The sequence below is a fragment of the Gigantopelta aegis genome, chromosome 9, assembly GCF_016097555.1.
Source record: "Gigantopelta aegis isolate Gae_Host chromosome 9, Gae_host_genome, whole genome shotgun sequence".
Taxonomy (NCBI): Eukaryota; Metazoa; Mollusca; class Gastropoda; order Neomphalida; family Peltospiridae; genus Gigantopelta; species Gigantopelta aegis.
Genome location: NC_054707.1, coordinates 73662115 through 73682792, shown reverse-complemented (window position 1 = coordinate 73682792; position 20678 = coordinate 73662115). Strand labels below are relative to the sequence as shown.

General features: G+C 33.6%; 1 protein-coding gene across 3 annotated transcripts in view; it reads right to left on the bottom strand.

The window, feature by feature from the left end:
• Positions 1-20678, bottom strand: part of LOC121380534 (ras-related protein Ral-A-like) — a 64099-nt gene that overhangs the window by 6774 nt on the left and 36647 nt on the right. For 2 of the 3 annotated variants that reach the window (XM_041509380.1, XM_041509381.1), the window contains exon 5: positions 3879-4808. The exons of the other annotated variant lie outside the window; for it this stretch is intronic. In XM_041509380.1, coding sequence (XP_041365314.1) covers positions 4569-4808 — 240 coding nt within the window. In that variant the 3' untranslated portion in view covers positions 3879-4568. Of the gene's footprint in view, positions 1-3878; positions 4809-20678 lie in introns of those variants that run through there. 3 annotated transcript variants of the gene reach the window in all.

Below are 20678 nucleotides of genomic sequence, written 5' to 3'. Positions count from 1 at the left end.
TAACTTTACTGAAGGAACTACATGTACATGTACAATAACCAATAGCTAGAAATAACTAGATAAAAGTAAGATGACTCGACAGTGATGATTAATTAAGAGCATTTAAAAACAATTAATAAAAACATGAAATAACATACTGTAACAGACTGCAAAATAATACAATAACCGTAAAATTGTACTGTAAGACAGTACACTGTTGTCTGTTTAAACTAGCTAGTCTCATGTCTGAGATGAACCTGTAGTTTTATTTTTAAACTTTACTACTCAATTAGTCGTGGCTCCTTGCATTTGATTAGACTGGTTAGATGTGCGTGTATTTTCTGTAACTGGCATTAAGTGTACTTTAAATATAAGCAAACAGTTTCCGAATGAATGAATGAATGAATACTTAACACCCACCCACAAACAAAATATTGGCTACTGGGCGTCAAAGGTAAACACACATTTTTAGAGCATTAATATAATGAATCAATTAATTTTACATAAAAATGCAATAATATAAGTCAATTAACCGAAATACATGCACATACAAATTTGTAAACCAATATTATATTTTAACAATATATACATATATCTGTAAATGTATGTATAAAATTAAATGTCAAACGATAAAAATTAGAAAGTATATATATATCAGTGCATTATATTAGGGTAGATGGAGGTGAACAGGAAGGTTCCACCGTGCCATAGAGGCTGGTACATTCCACAGTGTACAAGTAACAAGATAAACAAAACAGATTTTTTTTTGTTTCTAACACAATTTAGTATGAGCAGAGACAGGAAGAGGCTGGTTGCTTGTTGAAAGTGTCTTGGAGTGTTTATATCTATTAGAGTGGCTATAGATGATGCCAGTGTATTTTGCCCAATACCTGCCAGGTGCTCCTTAGGGGGCCCTCATAGGGATAGGTTATCTGTAGGAATTACTGTATGCATGGTGGAAGAACCTTTTATCTTCTACATTAGATAAATATATAATGTACATTAGATCAGTGTTGAGTAATAGCAGGAATCTGTCTTCACTTCCTAACTAAACTAGTCGTATTCAAGACATAAAGATTTTATTAACTTGGCATTTGGTAAATGTTAGCAAGTTAAAACATACATATTTAGCAATATATTGCACTCACAATATTTACTTTTTACAGGCTGTAAAACAATGTTCTATATTTAGGGCAACAAGTGACACTGGTAAATACGGCATTTTGGAACGGATATTCAAGCGTAATAATATTAACTTAAATGTTAAAGAGTCATTCCCTTATGGTAGTTACTGGACTTAGGGTGTATTTTAAACATATTAGACATCCTGCTGATAAAATTTCATAAATGTAAATTAAGTTTGTGTACATTTTCCCCAAGTCTTCTCATAAATCATAAATGTTATGCTTATGTAAATAAACATTATCTTGCGTGCTGTCCTGATATCTTAAAGAGTAGCTGTGGCTGATGACACCTCTGCTGCCTAGATGTTGAAAGGGTCAATGTCATCACTTACTATCAGAAGAGGATGTTTAATGACACCCCAGCACAGAGTTTAATCAGATGTTGTTGGTTGTCTTACATTACATGTAACTGCATCACTTGGAAACATTAAACTCACTGCCCACATAAGCTATTCCTTTCAACGAAATCTTTTGTATGCATTTTCAAACAGGATAGCAGACATGTACATCACAGACTGATATACATAATCACTGGGTTCAAAGAAAAATTATCTCAATGGGTTAATCCACAGGGGCGGGCGGGGCTTGGGGGAAATTTGATCATGTGACATGTGACCTATCAAAAATAAGTTTGTTTTGTTTAACGACACCACTAGAGCACTGATTATTAATCATTGGCTACTGGATGTAAAAATTTGGTAATTTTGACATATAGTCTGAGAGGAAACCCACTACATTTTTCCATTAGTAGCAAGGATCTTTTATATGCACCATCCCACAGTCTTTGATATACCAGTCGTGTGTGACCTATCAAAACACCAGAATGACATGCTTGTACTGCCAGACAGTTTAACAGTCACACACTGCAATGATTCTACAAATACTCTTTCAACCAGACTAGCACCAACAGAAATTAATACACATAAATTCTGCTGGCAAGACTTTTACTGTAGTACATGCAATAACACCGATAGTGATCGCCACCAACCACCTGGTCCATATGCATGTCTCTCCAGTTTTAACAAAGAAGCCTTCCTGAGGACACACACCAGCCTTGAACCCAACACTGGCCATTAACATAGTCCCTAGGAATTTTTGTGACTGGCCAGCTGGAATCTTTCTAACAGTTCATGATTATCTTGGAGGGTTTTATTGAAGGTTGCTTCCAACAAGCTGTCAATTGGAAACCACGCAGGTTTCAGTTTATCTGAAGATATTGAAAGAGAGAGGCTATAGTCATAAGTTACTTTTCTACATTTTAGTAAATTTTAGCAAAGTGATATACCATTATAATTACATAATTATTTTAATGTAAAAAAATTAATGAGGAATTTTTTTTTTCAAAAATAAAATCTAACTGGAACAATAATCATGAATAATGACTATCGACTACATCAACTGAAGTTCCACTTGGTAGCTAACATCATTAAAACTAGTCTCAACTCGGAAAATATGCTGCAAGCTATTAATATGATATCATATGCTACATACATGAACTATAAATATTATGTAGCTATTAATATAACATAGTATTTACACAACTAGATTCACGATAGCAATGACACATGGTAGTCTACTAGCCAATAAAATGGCTAACAAATAAGAGCTGGTAACAATAAAGAACCAGTGACCAATAAATCAGACCAGCTGGAGCAGTAAACCCATTTAGACATTGCATTGCTACTCACAATGCTACTGTTCTGTGCAGTAGGCAGGGGCTGTGGCAGGATGGAGTGATAAAAACAAATGTTTATGTGCAAGCCAGGTATGGTACAGGGGAATTCTTCATGTGGTCAGTCAGGAATGTTTAAGAGCAAAAATACCTACCGATGGGGTCACACCATAAAAGAGTCCAATGAAGAGCAGTCGAGTACAATAATGTGATGCAGGTATTTATACACATACATTTCTTTCCCTCTCTCAGAACTTTCATGTCCTTTGTATGGGGAAATAAATGCATGATGAGGGATACCTACAGCACATATCTGTACCAGCAAGCAGCAACATGAGATACGTATTCAAATTTTAATATTGATCACCGACAGAGCCATTTAATAATACTATTAATAGGTGTGTTGTTATTTCAGTGTATGTTTTTTAAGGTTTAAAAAAAAATAATAATAATAATAATAATAATGAATGTTTTAAAAGAGTAATAATAAATACTATTAACTACAAATATGTTTTAAATTTGTTTTAAACTTTACAAACAATTAAACTACTGGTACATGTGCACTGTGTACAACCATTCTTTCATGTTAAAAGAAAATCAGCAAATTCTTCCAATCGCAACAATCATAAAGACACATTCCAGAGTTTGCCGTCTCTATTAAGATGTTTCGGACTAAAAGAGACTTCCTAACCACCAATTACTTGTTAAAAATATTTACTTCTTTAAAATACATCAGTGTCTGTATATTCACTGTGCTTCTGCTTGTCCTAATGTTTGTAATAGCTTAAATAGCATTTTATTTTCTAATTTTTTTTTATACATGTATCAAATAATTGGATGATACATTCATTTTCAGTTATTACAAACATTAGGATGACCATAAACACATTGAATATACCATACACACCGATATTCAAAACAATAAAATGTATTACATCTGTAATTTCAGTCATTAACAAGGTTCTGTTAACCAGAAACAATGGCAGCAAACCTTAAAATTAATTTAAATTTTTCTCAACATTAATAAAACTTAAAATACTGGATTCAGTAAAATAGAAATTTATTACTTTTCTGCATTGAAAGTAATACTGTGAAGATATACAATATGGGTTGCGGCTATTCACAGTATCACATGGCACATGTAGAGGTGGATGAAAGAAATCACAGCTGATGAAGTTTTGTTTATACAGGTGTATCTTGTTATTTTCTCATGGAATAAATGAAAATAGTTAAAGCATGTACATGTATGTACAAGATAAAGCTGTACCAGAAGAACTTCATAAAGTGATAAATGTTATTTTACTTCAAAACATATAACTCAGAATATATCTATTTAAATTTTTTTTAAATATACATATATATAATCACAATAAATTAAACTTGAGTAATTATTAATTCCACTTGTGATCATTGCTTGACCTTGATCAAAAGAACTGTCCAACGCTGACCTTCAAATAGCTGGTCTAATTATAACTGTGAACCATCAAGGTACATGCATAAAATAAAGTCAAAATTATCTTGAACTCTCACTTTTTATCCCTAAAATGAACACCATTATTAATGCTTTACCCTCGGGAAATACAAGTATAAATTTTCTGTAAGAATAGCCATTTGTGAGTTAACTTATCGCAATTACAAAACGTAAAGAAAAAGATACAGATAATCTATAAATAAAGAATATTCTGTAAATATATGATATTATTGGACTCAAATTTGATGCATTAGTTATTTGTCTACATAAGAACACATCTTTTCTTTTTCTTGTGTGCACGTTTCAGTTTTCGATCAGCTGGCACATTACCATGCTCTGATATTGTATTCTCATGTTTAGCTTGCTCATGTTTAGCTTGCTCCTGTTTGGCATGTTCAAGTTTTGCTTGCTCATGTTTTATTTTTTTGCTTGCTTTTCGACTGCTCAGCTTAGGTTTTGACAACTTGTATGCTGTCATTTTTCTCAGCAAATCATAAAACACCTGAAACAAATTTCTTATATTCAGTTTAAAGATATATAAATAATCCCAGGAGAAATATAAACAAAGCCATGTGGTTTTGTACTTCACTTGGTCAGCTGGACTTTAAGTTGTGAAGATCTATAATAAGTAAATGTAATTATGAGTTTTGAGTTTTTAATGTGCAGGAAACATTTTGTTTTCAAGATTTTTTATTAGCAGCATTTGCTACCAAATTAAAATTAATAAGCAACTGTACCACTTACATGTAATGTTTTAGAATTGTGTAGCAATCTTCAAAACTTATGAAGTGGATCACGATGTGACAGTAAACAAAATATTCCCTGACTATATTATAAAGTAAATATAATAAATACTATGGGCCAAATTTACAAAGCCTGTTTTGGTCTTACACATGTGTATATACTCTTCAAAAAAAGTAGGGGAATTCTTAATAAGAATTTACAATTGCCAAAATTGTACGGTATATTAGCTGTGGGTAATGGCTATATGATAATAGTGAATTAATTGGGCAAACATTACAACCAGTAGTTCAGTATTACAGTAGGTTTTATGGCCACCAAAGATCCTAAAGGACGATTGGGGTCAAAAGTGAAATTTTAAAGTTGACGGGTTTTTATCAGTAAATCACAAATTCAATATAAATGACTAAAAACAAAACAATAACAACTGTATGATCAACAGAATGAAAAAGATTGACAGAAATAATGTTCCAGTGATTAACCGACCTTCCTGGAAATTGTAAAAATCGAGAATGATACCCCATGCATGTGTACAGGCAACTGCATGATGCATGTGCAAACTACGGAATGTGTTTCGGTGTGTTGATAAACAGACCTGAACATTCTTTACTAGGATGTCTGTGGTCAAAACATATGTTTTAATATTTCCGGTTCCCCGACTTTTTTTTAAGAGTATATTTATAATCCTTAAACACCTGCATTAAAAAAAAAAGCAGCTTTGTAAATTCACGCATAAGTGTATAAACATTTGACATGTAAAAATAACATTAACTGATATTAATCTCATAAATATTTTAATTAACATAACAGATTCGTTTTCCGTCAAAAAAGGTCTTCAGACACCAACTAAACTACTATGCATATACAAAACAATTTCACTAAATAAAAACCTTTCAAGTTTAAATCACTAAATACATAACAGAATATTCATGCAAAAACATTTATGACACACAAGCAATTAAGAAATTAGAAATTAATTACCACCTAATATGTTCAAACTTCAATTGTAGTAATTATTTTCCCTAATGCCAACTAAGGAGAGTGGAAAGGCATGAATAACCCTACATTAATACACAATTCTGCCTCAAATTTAAAGACAAGAGGTGATAAAGGAGCACCTGGTCAAAGAGAATTGTTTGTTTTGTTTAACAACACCACTAGAGCACACTGATTTATTAATCACCAGCTAATGGATGTCAAACATATGGTAACTTTTACATAAAAGTCTTAGAGAAGAAACTCACTACATTCTTCCATTAGTAGCAAGTTTTTTTTTTTATATGTACCATCCCAAAGGCAGGACTGCAAATACATGGTGCACTGGCTGGAACAAGAAATATATCCCAATGGGCTACCCGACGGGGATCGATCCTAGGCTGACTGCGCTTCAGGCAAGTGCTTTACCACTGGGTTGCGTGCCGACCCTGAACTGAACCATGAGTTTGATTGATTATTGACTCCTTGGACCAGCCGACAGTAACATAGGATTCTAACATGGACGTTATTAAATACAATGTTGGCAGAATTAATCGGTGGCTGTTATATGAGGGATAGCTTGCTGCATAGCTTACATATTACACAGTACTGGAAATACCACTCTTATGAGGGAGTTATTAAAGACTTGGAATGGAGGACTTAAGTGCAGTACTTTTGTCAGAGTAGCCTGTATTATTCAAGTGGGTTTCTTCTCATTCGAACTGGAATCGACTGCTTGAAATATATTTTGGACTGGGTAAAATCTTACACTTATAAAAATTAGAAAAAACTAAATTTAAAAATCTACATATTATTGAAGCCACAACTTGTATGTCCTTGGTGGTTATACACATGTACATTCTACCAAGTTTCATCAATATGTTGTTCACCATTTCTTTGCAAACACATGACACTGAACTGCCTAATCCTCACCCCCATCCAAAATAAAATTCAAACATCAGGTGTCATTAATGGTTGTGTGTTAGTAGTCATTCTTGAGAAAGAGTTTTAAAAAAAAATCATAACCTATCCAGGGTCACATAACAACACTCAGACATTCAGACATTCTTGCAAGACATTCACGTATACAAAGCAAGCAAGAGCCGTCATCAACAGATAGCAATCTCAAGAAGTTCAAGTGTGCCTATGACATCAGCTCCCCACAGTTGGGGTAGCTGTACAAGCCAGTTATCACAGCAATGATTAATCGGTTCTGCACTTAGGATACTGCAACAGGCAAGAGACTTTTTCCAGTGTTGCACTAAATATATTTACAAATTTATTAATCAGTATATTTCTACTTCAAGGGGAGGGATTTATCTCAGTCGGTTGAGTGCCCGCCTGAAGTGTTTGCACTGCAGGATCGAACCACTTCGGTGGATCCATTGAACTGATTGGGTTTTTTCTCATTCCAACCAGTGCACTCCAACTGGTCAAAGGCTGTGGTATGTGGTTTCCTGTCTGTGGTTAAGTACAAATAAAAGATTCTTTGCTACTAATGGAAAAATGTAGCGTGTTTCCACTGATGACTACGAGTCAGAATTACCAAATGTTTGACATCCAATAACCAATGATTAATTAATCAATGTGCTCTAGTGGTGTCATTAAACAAAACACATTTTTTCTACTTCAATTTGTTGGGGTTTTTTGTTTTTTCATTTATCATTTTTTCAAAATTCAGTCTATTCCTTGTGTATACAGTATAAATTAATGTAGGTATAAATTACTTACATTCTTCATTACTACAAACATATTTTTATTACCCATATGGTTAAAAATATTTTTGTACATATCAAAGTGATACGTCCCACTAGAACGCTAAGTGGGACTTCACACGATGACGTCATCGACTGCTGCACTACAACCTTATAGGAATATCAACTAAACAAGTTGAGTGACATAAATTAAGAGTGATTATAGGTAATAAATAGGATATTAAACTTGCTACTATTTTGTATCATGTTTATGTCCCTTGTGAAATAATTTTGACCGTCACTCGCTAAAACTTCATACATGATACGAAACAGAAGCTTATTTAATATTCTATAAATCTGCATAAATGGACCAAAAGGTCTCCATTATGTACAGCTAAGTACTAAAAGTTTCTCTAATAATCAATACAAAAATAGCCATGTCCTTAATGTTTGCATTTAATGTTTCTTGCATATTAAACTCTTTACAATGGCAACATATTTTATAAATTTCAGGTTTGTATGCCATGGTTTTCTATTAATAAATTATGGTTTTCAGATTTTTAAATATCACTACAACTTTTTCTCAGATTTGTTGTTTTTGGGGTTTGTTTTTTTTTTGTTTTTTGCTGATTAAGGATTATAAAATCAATTTGTACTTCAACACCACACTTGACGGGTCGTAATACTCTTATTTAACTCTGAAGGAATGGTAGAGCATCGAACCCCCTCAGTGGACCTATTCTCTGATTTTTTTTGTTTTCCTATTCCAGCCAAAACTCCACAAATAGGATATAAATGGCTGTGGTATGTGTTGTACCTTCTGTGAAAAAAGTGCATATAAAAGATCCCTTGCTACTAAAAGAAAACTGTATTGGGTTTCTTGTAACCTACATGACAGAATTATTTAACTCTGAATTAAACTAGTATGCATGTACTGCAGTTATCAACACTTTAATCAATCACAGATGGCCTCAGAATAACACTGACACACTGACAGTGCATAAGGCAAGTGCTTTATCACTGGGTTATGTCCTGCCCCATGATATGAATGAAGACATGGTATCCTTCAAATTGTTCATCAGCACTTGGCCACCTAGACAAGCCACTGGTCCTGTTCAACTGGTGCTCTGTACCACAGATGCCAACAGGCAATATTAAGTCAGTGGGTCATTATGTCAGTGGAATAGACACTCCTACATACCAAAGATAATCTGGCCATGCTCAGCTAACACAACAAACCTCACTGAAACATGGTAAGGACTGTGTATCTTTCATGTTATTGTTGTCACAACAGATAATAATCCTGTAAGAGTTGTGGTCGCTTCTTTTATTGAATACAATTACATGTACATGTGTATAAATAAAAAAGCCTAAATAATATTTATAATAATAAAGTTGAATATAAAAAAATATAAAAAAATAAAAACCCACACCACACTATTGCAAAACTCATTTGTGACAGCTTTTAACTATTGTTATATTTTATTAAATTGATGGTGCAGAATGGCTCAAATTTCAAGGGTTGGATGAATTGATTAAAGCAGAATGACAAACTCATACAATTATTAATATTATGTCATGCAGCCTGTAACATTTATGCCACACAGATGACAATATGTACAAGGATACATGTGTAGGTCATGACACTAAACCCCTGAACAGTGCAAAGGTGCAAGTCACTATTTTCTTTAGTTAAACCTGACACAAGCACTAAACATAAGTGCGTGATGTATACATGTACACTGGATATAATTCAAGGCGACCAGTTTTTGCCATGGCCCATTAAAACTGTGTAAAGTTTTAATTACGTGACTAATAATAAATAAATTGCTTCCTTGCTTGTTTTGTATCTTTACTTTTGTGTGTGGGTGTGTGCACGTGTGTAAATACTTTCTAAAATATTTTAACCTGGCAACAGTTGCTTTTTAACAGTACTGACAGGCACTGCAAACTGTTGATAGGGAAAAACTACAACTGTTTAAAGACTGCATATTGTGCTTGGTTTTCATATATTTAAAAATGAGATTATAGTACCTTTAACCCTGACCATAATATCTGCATTATAATTGATCAATAATATAAAGTTTATGTCTTCTTTTTGATCACTTTTGTAATTACACACTATTAAAATATTATAAAGCAAATATAAAAAATATATCTGAAGTGTGGGGCACATGCACCTCTTATACCCCCCCCCCCCCCCCCCCCCCCCCGCTTCCTTTCCTACGCCAGTGTGGTATATATGGTATACCACCCAGCTCTAGTGTGCTAGCATATTGATACCATGTACATGTATATGGAGGCTATTATTTTCAAAATATCAAACATCATTTCCAATTACAAAATACCATTGGCACAGAGGAAACAAGTCAATAATGTGAAAAATACAAAGGCCAGATTGGGGTTGGGGGGGGGGGGGGGGGGGGTTGGGAGGGAAACGAAATGCATGCTTACTCCAGCACAATTTTCACTAAGGATATCAGGGGCCAAATTTACAAAACTTGTTATTGTATTTATAATGCTTAAAAACCTGCATTAAAAAAAACAACCTCAGGCTTTGTAAATCCTCCATACATGTAATTACGATAACTTCAGAATTTGGTCTAGAATGAGAGGACAATCTAGTTTCTGCCACATGTGCTACTCTTATCGATTACTAGCACTGTCGGAATGCACATCATTATAATATAATGTCTTTGAATATATGTGTACATATCTGTTATAAAGTACTGGTCAGGCATGAAAAATTATGGGGTAACTATGGTGTGCTTGGTCATTTACAGATGTTAATGCTGTTTTTACCGTCGCAAATTGAGAGTTTCCGATTTCACTAAATCCGAATACTCATAGCGACAACTGGTGCTTGATAATGAAGATTCACAGTTAGTTGCCATTGTTTACTTTGAAATTGCTGTCAGTGTCACACATGTGGCATACAAACGTTTATAAACAGTATTTACGTCATAAAATTGAGAGGAACACTCATTTTGCTTCAAAAGAGATTTAATGGTTATATTTTAACAGCAAGTACGTCCAACTAAACAGCAAGATGTAGTGTATAAATACGGTATGTAAACCGGCTCTTGCGGAATGGCAAAATTTCCATGTTAATGCTGGTTTTAAGTGTCACAAATAGATTTTATTACCCAATCCAATTTTACGTTATATGCAGATTGAATTAAAATTGTAAATTAGTGCATGTAGCACATACAGTCAAACTTTGATAACTTGATAAGGAAATAGTTTTTGAATTTAATATATAACAGTTTGAATTAGCTGGATGCTTTCGCTCAATATTGCAAGAAGCGTGCACTTCTAATGCCTACCTCTAAACTCTGAAAACTATGCATCCCCAGTTGAAAGGCAAATTAATATATAAATGTCATACCACCCCTTTTGTTGGCATCTTCTGACGCTTGTGATACTTATTTTGCGTATATTGTAAAAGTAAATGATATAATGAACGTTGATGTATTTTGCTGATGTCAAAACCAATAAAACACTGAATGCCGAATAACACAGAGTATATTTGTTTACAAAATTATTTAAAATTATTTTAATTATTTTAAATAAGAAAAATCATTAAAAAACACTAATGCAAATCAGGAACTAACATTTATAAAAAAATAAAAAAGAGAGAAGGAAATGGCACTAACAATTATTACAAGTGCTCTTTGAAGTTAACCAGACTTGCTGTAATTATGACAAGACAAGACAAGAATGTATTACACTCGGGCCGTATTCTATGGCATATGAGGACATGTGTTCAATGGTAGGACATGGTTTACATAGCAAGGCTCTCCACCATGTACTGACACCCAAACACAGGATCAGTTCCTTCCGCTTACTCGGCAATATATTATTCTGTACTTATCACCTTAATCCTCGACAGCCCAGACCACCCGAGACAGGCGTACTTCATCTGACTGACCTGATTGACAATTCAGTTGTCTTTAAAATACTATCGGCAATAACAGTTTGATCAATCCACATACGTCAATATTTCGAGGTGCATAAACAATTAAATCTTTATGGTGGGACCAAAGAATTAGGTCAAGAGATCAAAGTTCGAGTTTTCGAAGGCTGTTATTACTAGTTTGTATAGCAATTCGGCCAGAACCATCACTTAAGGCCAAGAGATCAAAGTTCGAGTTTTCGAAGGCTGTTATTACTAGTCTGTATAGCAATTCGGCCAGAACCGTCACTTCAGGTCAAGAGATCAAAGTTCGAGTTTTCGAAGGCTGTTATTACTAGTTTGTATAGCAATTCGGCCAGAACCATCACTTAAGGCCAAGAGATCAAAGTTCGAGTTTTCGAAGGCTGTTATTACTAGTCTGTATAGCAATTCGGCCAGAACCGTCACTTCAGGTCAAGAGATCAAAGTTCGAGTTTTCGAAGGCTGTTATTACTAGTCTGTATAGCAATTCAGCCAGAACCGTCACTTCAGGTCAAGAGATTGAAATTTTTGAAGATCGAAGGTGGAGTTATCGAAGTTTGACTCTACATGTGTTTTAAAAAATAATTAATTAATTATTACTTCTTTTTTTACATATTCTTTCTTTTTTCTTTTTTTTCTTTTTGTGGTAGTGGGAACAAACTATTAAAAGTGGGTGGGTGTATGTTATACACTAGAGGAGTCATAAAACACTTCAGAAACAGCAAACAAACTTGAGCCTTGAAAAATATACTTTGGGCAATACAAATCAACACTGTTGAAACTCTTGAAAAGATACAACTACACAATATACATGCAGCTCTATATGCCACCAGTCCTATCTTGGAATTCTAAACTGACTACTTTAACCGTACTTAGATGACCCGTTACTAAAAAGAATCAATGCTGTCTTATCTGTTACACGTCAGTGGTTTGGATGAAACAAAATCTGTTTAGCTTATCAGTTTTCATCTCTCGATAACAAAAACAGATTGCACATTATGAATTAACAAGAAACACAGTGCCTGTTTTTCCAGTGAAAGAAACCAGCATGACTGTGACAAAAGTGAAGACACTGGTTCTGAATAAATCCAATATTTCCTGCCCGCAAGTTGCAACTACTGACTACATGTAGCTCAGTCAAATATGTAACAGGATCAATCATCATCAGTAGATTATTTGCCATTACAACCAGTGCTCCCAAACAGGTGTATCAAATGCTACAGTATGTACAACCTTGTCTGCATTAAACAAAAATTATATCCCCCCCAAAAATTGGCTGCTAATTGGTAATCAAAAAGGTCTGTATGTATTTTGTGAAAATGGGTTTTCCCTCACTTGAACTTATTACAGGGATGAAAATGGCATTGGACCCAAAAAAACACCTTAGTGGGTTATGGTGTTCTTTACATCAAAGGACTGGAACAATTTTCTAGTTGCATTAAAATCTGCAACTCTGGAAAAATCACAAGGATTTTCATTGCTCTTGTTAACTCAATAAATGTCAAAGATTCTAAGAGTCTTCACAGTATCAATTCACTTATCTGCCCTTGAATGGTCAAATTTTCTGAGCTAAAACACATCTCGGCCATGCATGCCAGTTGCACATTCAAAACTTAATCAGATTTATTTTACTACCATCACCATTCCATGGCCAAGTTGTCATATTGCAGCGAGTTTCAGTATTAGTTTATTACACACACTGTTGACCTCAAATCCCTTATCGAGTGAACACAAATTTATACTACACAGGTTAAAATCCTCAAAATACTTTACATACCAGGGAATAGTGTACATGTAGGCATTGGCATGTATATTTTAAAACCATAGAAATCTTTCAAGTAAAACAGCAGTCTTAGCATTATCTTCATGGCTAGATAAATGATTCAGCATGGCTGTTAATGGTAAAACCATGTTTCCTGCAGAACTGTGGCTTCAAACACATACACAATAATGAATATAGTACGCTGCCTTTCAAGATTTAAAACAAAAAACTCCACCTAATATTAAACCAGATATAAACAACAGTACTATTGTGGGTGCTTCACAATTAACTATGTATTCTTTCAAGAACTTTCCAAATATTTATTTCAAATTTATTTTTTATAAAACAAACTACAGTGCATTAAGAAAAGAATACATTAGTTGTACCCATGGCATGGAATAAACATTTATCACGTCAAAATAAAGTAATGACATAAATTATGGCTTCAGATTGCATCAAAGTGGAGGTGATAAACATTGTGCCCCAAATACATATTTCAAAATAATCACACCCAAATTAACTACAAACATACTGATCTCAAAATAATCACACCCAAATTAACTACAAACATGCTGATCTCAAAATAATCACACCCAAATTAACTACAAACATGCTGATCTCAAAATAATCACACCCAAATTAACTACAAACATGCTGATCTCAAAATAATCACACCCAAATTAACTACAAACATGCTGATCTCAAAATAATCACACCCAAATTAACTACAAACATGTTGATCTCAAAATAATCACACCCAAATTAACTACAAACATACTGATCTCAAAATAATCACACCCAAATTAACTACAAACATACTGATCTCAAAATAATCACACCCAAATTAACTACAAACATACTGATCTCAAAATAATCACACCCAAATTAACTACAAACATACTGATCTCAAAATATTTCACACCCAAATTAACTACAAACATACTGATCTCAAAATATTTCACACCCAAATTAACTACAAACATGCTGATCTCAAAATAATCACACCCAAATTAAGTACAAACATGCTGATCTCAAAATATTTCACCTCAAAACCATTGAAATGTTACAGTTAATTAAGATTAAAATAACTTAAAACAAATTTCTGAATATTGACAACTCTACAAAAGCTGTTAATGACAGTTCTGAAGTAAACCGACTTCCTGCACTCAAAAATGACAAAAGTCCTCACCAAAAGATTAAAGTCCTGTAAATACTTAACTTGCTTTTTCGTATGTAGGTAGCTAATTAAACAATGACTAACTGATACATGTATATAAAAAGGTTTACCAGTGTTGTAATTTGCTAACCATAATTTAGCTATTCCTATAAATCTATAATACACAAAGTTTGAGTATAGTCCAAAACATAATATGGAGTTATATTCTGGGAGATATAATCAATAACACTGGTCTTAAAATTAACAGCTGTCCATGACAAATGAACTTAAATTTAATAATCAGATTAAAATGACAGGGATTAGTATTATGACTATGCAGGAGTCCTTACTTGAATCAGGATGCATTTTAATACATTTATTCTTTACTGTTATTCATCCTTACTCATACAAAAGACATGTATTTAACTACAGCTAACAACAGTTCATGTCAGCTTTCAACACCATTTGAAAAATGTTCTATAAATTATTTGCATACACAAAATAAAAAGAAAAAAAACTAACAAAGAATTACACGAAACACCCCCCCCCCCCCCAAAAAAAAAAAACCCCATCCAAATCTGACAAGGGCAAAATACTGAGCAATGTTTTCTTTAAACCTAAAATTGTTTTCAAGCAGCACTGCTTCAATGTAGGTCAGTTTAGTTGGATGCTATTCTTAAAATATTTTTTAAGTGTTCCTTCAGGATGTTATACAAACCTGTAGCTTTAAATTAAGAACAATTCAAGGTCTTCTAAAATATTTGCGTGTACATATATGACCAAATGGACAAAAAGGTTTAAATCTGTATTATTAAGAATTGATGCATATATGTAGCACAAATGTCTGAAGGATAAATACAAAGATTTTGAAGCTTCATCTACTGAATGGAACTGTTAATGATGCTTAGAAAGTCTTCACAATATCAATTAACTTATCTGCCCTTGAATGATCAAAGTTTCAAAGTGAAAATCGCAAATCAAATACATTATGGCTTCCTGACAATTTAACTGATAGATTTACATTGCTATCACAATTTGCCTCATCACAAAACGATCCTTTCATTCTATTCAATCTATTTATACCATCCACTAAAGAAATATTTGATAGGGAAGCCACATCAAACTGCTGGAGAATTAGATACTGTGGGTGATAACAACTGCAATCAATATTAAGGGCTAAACAGGAAATATTAATGAAATCAGTTTGATGCTTGTCTCTAGCTATAAAGCTGATTAAAACTGTTACCAAACGGCTTTGATTTACCCTTTCTACTGAAAACAACCAATCCAGCAAGTACTAAATACTAAACTCAATTAATGTTATGACTTTTATAACTCCTACTTATTTTAGCATACAGTAAGTAAATTGTAACAGATCCTTATGTATCATACTTTACTAAACTATAGTACATGTATATTATTGTACTCGATTAATATTATAAGTATAAAGCTATTAAAGGCCTTGTGAAGCATTTACAAAAAGTGTCCACAGTCTAAGCTTAATAACAGAGGAATATTTTGCTTCATGAGACCTCAACACATCTTAAACTAGAACTAATCAGTGTCTAGCATACCATGTATATTAAATGGTTCTTACTGCCCTTGGTCTAGACTGAGAAATGACACCAAATTGTGTATGTATTGCCATAGCAAGGGACCATTTATAAACTTTCTCACAGACAGGACAGCACAAACATGTATTACAGCTTTCGATGAACCAGCAGATGGCACAGAAAAAAAGAAACACCCTCACAGGTCCATAAAAAAAATAATCCAGTGTATCTTAGGCAAGACCTTCATCTGCACTACATCTCCACCTGCACTACATCTCCACCTGCACTACATCTCCACCTGCACTACATCTTCATCTGCACTACATCTCCACCCTATACAACTGAGTCTAGACTCAATACAAAGCTCAAACCTTAACGTCTCACTCTTATTAGAGTCTTAACATCATAGCAGTATCATTAATACAGATTGAGCCTTGAGCATTGAGTCTAAACTCCTAACGTTTTGTGAAGCATGGGGTATGAAATGCAAACGCATTACCCGATACTGGTACATGTAATTCTATTTCTCTGTGCTCAAACTGAATTTCCATTCTGGAGATTTCCTCCTGTTTCCACCTTTGTGAATCCGTCAGCTGATACCATCACCAGTGTTACAGTCTCTCAGTTTCTACTGTAATTAATTTCCTCCCATTTCACTGAAGATCTCATCAAGATAGTTGGAATCTATTCTCTCCAGGATATTATCACCAGAAGTAGGTCTTGTCATAAGAGAGAGAACTGGTAGTTAAGTATTAAGCTCAGTTGTCTCCATCAGTTAACTAGTCTTGGTCATATGACCACAAAAATGGAATTAATTTCTGCCTGCACAAAACAAAATATTAAGTACTTTCGGGTATTTTGAGAGCACATTTTATGCAGGGAAATTAAATATGGGGATGAAAAGAAAAATACACATATAAATAAGCCTCTATAATATGTATCTAAAGCTTCCCAGATAAACTTTAGATCCACATGTACCTGTGTGTATATATATATATATATATATATATATATATATATATATATATATATATATATATATATATATATATATATATACACATTTAGCAGTTGTATTTCTCTATTGTTGACACCATTTTGCATTTAGTTAACAAGACTGAAATATTTACAAAATATTCTAACACACTGCTAAAATGTATGCATCACAATAAAATGTTAATTAGAAAAGTGACACAAATGCTGTTACCCTATGAATCAGAACAATATTCTAACAAAAATGGTGTCATGACAGGCCTGTACAAACTGCACGAACGACCGTTTCGTTCGTGCATCAGTTATGCCATTTTATTTGGCATAACCGATTTGCCGTTCGTGTAAAATTTACTGAATGATTAGTCCCGGCAAAGTACCAAAATATTTTTATCACAAGTACAAACATTAGACTTGTTCCCGACACAGTGCTTTTTCGTAGTGCTTAACGTAACCAGTCAAGTTTGTATAAATATCTTGAGAAATAGGTGCATTCCCATTGGTTGTTAGAAGGCGTTGTAGCCGAATTTAACCAGTCAAAAATGGCAATATTGCGATGGTCATTACAATCTTGAACTGGATCAGCAACCAGGGTAAACCAGAGTCACAGTGACCCTATTATTAAAGGGACATTCCTGAGTTTGCTGTATTGTAAGATGTTTCCGACTAATAACATATTTCTACAATTAAACTTACATATTAAATATATTTTCTGGTTTAGAATATCAGTGTCTGTATATTCAATGTGTTTCTGGTCGTCTTAATATTGTAAGAAGTCCAAATGGGATTTTGTCTTAAATAATTTCGTACATACGAAAAAATTATATTTTTGGAAAGAAAATGAAATTTAACCTAGTCAAATATTAGAACGATCAGAAACACGTTTAATATACAGCCACCAATATTTTATGCAGAAAAATATACTTGATATGTAATTAGAATCGTTAAAAAAGTCTTTGTTAGTCGATGGCATCTTAAAAATTGCAGCATACTCAGGAATGTCCCTTTAACTGTAATTCCGAGTCTCCCACTCAGGACTGAATGTCATGACATTATATCCACATAAAATACTAATATAAAATTAATTGTAAGAGACTGCCTTGCAGTGAATTCTTATTTATTCACACATAGTTATGCACACATGATGATGTGTTTTATATAATAGGTCAAGCCTGACATTCACTATATTTTGGTAATTTATTACAATATTCCTAATCATTATTATTATTTTTAAATCTCTTAAACATTTGTATACATATACTTTTTACTTACCATTGCCACTCTCTTGTTTCTCAAAATTAAGTAAAAAAAAAAAAAACATTATAAAGAAAAAAACAAGGTTGTGCAAACCAAAACAGCTTATGCAAAATCTTTTGGCATAACCCCTTTTCAGGTTATGCAAATTTTTAATTTGAGCAAGGCCTGCATGACAGGGCTTGACCTTAGCAGTAGCCCGGGGTGTTTTGGCTACTAATTTCTCACCCGACTACCAGTTGTCTAACCCTGGTAGTCCGCCGGGCTACCGAATGTTTTGGCATGTCCAGTCACTCAACAATCAACAAGACGTTTAATTCATTGGTGTCTGAAATTCCACCTTTCATGTGCACGCTCTGCTGTCAGGAGTCTCTGTAACTGTTAATTGCTTCCCTAGTGTGACCCACAGGTGGCGGTTGCACAATACGATTTAGTGAAATAAAGGAATACATTTGACAGTGGTAGATTTTTTTTAACATAGCGGTGCAAAACAAATAATTTGATGTAATCCAGTGGCCAGATATACCTGGTTCGTATGGGTCATGGAATTTTAATTTGGGTCATGGGTTAACTATTCGTAGTCATTTATGACAATCAACAATACGGCGCGTTGTTTTTACGCCTACTTAAGACTATTTGCTGCCAGCTGAAGTCTAAACTAAAAAATAATTCAATAGCGGATTATTTCCTTCTAGGCTACCTATGTAAATTGTCAAATTATTGTTTACAAAATTAATATTTATTACTATGTTAAATAAATGTATAAACTGACAAATATTTTCAATGTTAAAAATATGAATCTTTCTTACAAATTAATTTTAATGAAATCTCTCTTATCGTTTGCTATGGCTTTGCGCGATAACCTCGCTCAAAATGACATCTGACCTTGTCACGTGATAACACAAACACACATGGTGATCCCCTGTCTGGGATAATTTGCTTTCGGCATTTACAAGTTTATTGTCATCAAAAAAACGCTATTGTTTTGGAATAAAGGCAAGTTTTGTTAAGATTCTTCAAAAATACACCTATTGAACATAGTTGCAGCCATTTTAAGTATTAAAATATGCAATATCGATCTGAAGATCGTACATTTAGCAGACAGCTGAGTTCTACTCATGAAAACTGTATGAAGTATAAATAATATTTTGTAAGACTTCATTACGAGATTAGGCCTAAAACAATAAATAATAATAATATTAATAATAATAATAAATACTATTGTGTATTCCTGGAATCGTACCAAAACAAGTCGGTTGTTTTGTTTTGTCCATTTGCTCATGATTTACAAAAACCCACCCTAAACATTTAAATAAAAATAAATTCTTTTTCTTTTTTCTCTGTTCTTTTAAAGTTGTGGGGATACCAATTTTTACTAAGGGCTACAAGATTTTAAAACACTGAAAAAACTTAAGGTCAAGGCCTGCAGGAATACGTACATTACAACAGATTTTGATAATTCTGTGTTTTTTTGTCAACACAGATGGAGTTATATGCAATGTACAGTGAAAACTGGAATACAACCAAAACAGTCTCATTAGTGACTGATTAAAAAAAGGATTAGAAAATGTGACCCATGTGACTTGCACATACGTATATGGAAGAGCTTACATCAGCTCTGGCTTTCATACAAAGATGTCCACTACAGAACTATAAAACCAACACAGCAGGTTTTGACTGTAACAAGAACTGTATATATAAATATACACACACATTTAAACCATACATCATTTCCAGTAACACGACGACCTATGGCGATTAAGTACACCAATTATGAAGGTAATTTCGTAAGCCTGATGCCAGGTCGAGTCTGCCGAGGATTGTGAATATTTTACTGACTCACCATATGCTGGACTGTCTGCCAGGTGCATAACCAGCTCAGTTAATTCCACCAGGCAAACACATCTCAAAGACTAACGAGAACGTTAGTGCTAATATGACCATTTACAAGCAAACCGTGTGTCTTTCTCCAGATATACAGATCTTATAGCTCTCAATTAGGACCATTACAAACAAATAGCTGTTTTTTCTCCAGTGGTGCTGAAAAAACCTTGTTGTGAAAGGTAAAAGTGCTCTAATTAAAATGTGTGTTTTTCAGTGTACATGTAGCTGCCAGTCCAATAGAACGAAACAGCTTCTGTTTTCTTTTCTTCCAGATGATTATATTCCAGCTTTCATCAAAAATAATCTCCCATATTTAATAAATTACTCGTGATCCAACATTCACTAACCTTACTCACATTACAGGAAACATTTTATTTTATTAATCCTGATTAGTGATATTTTTAGTCAATTGAAAATTCATTAGCA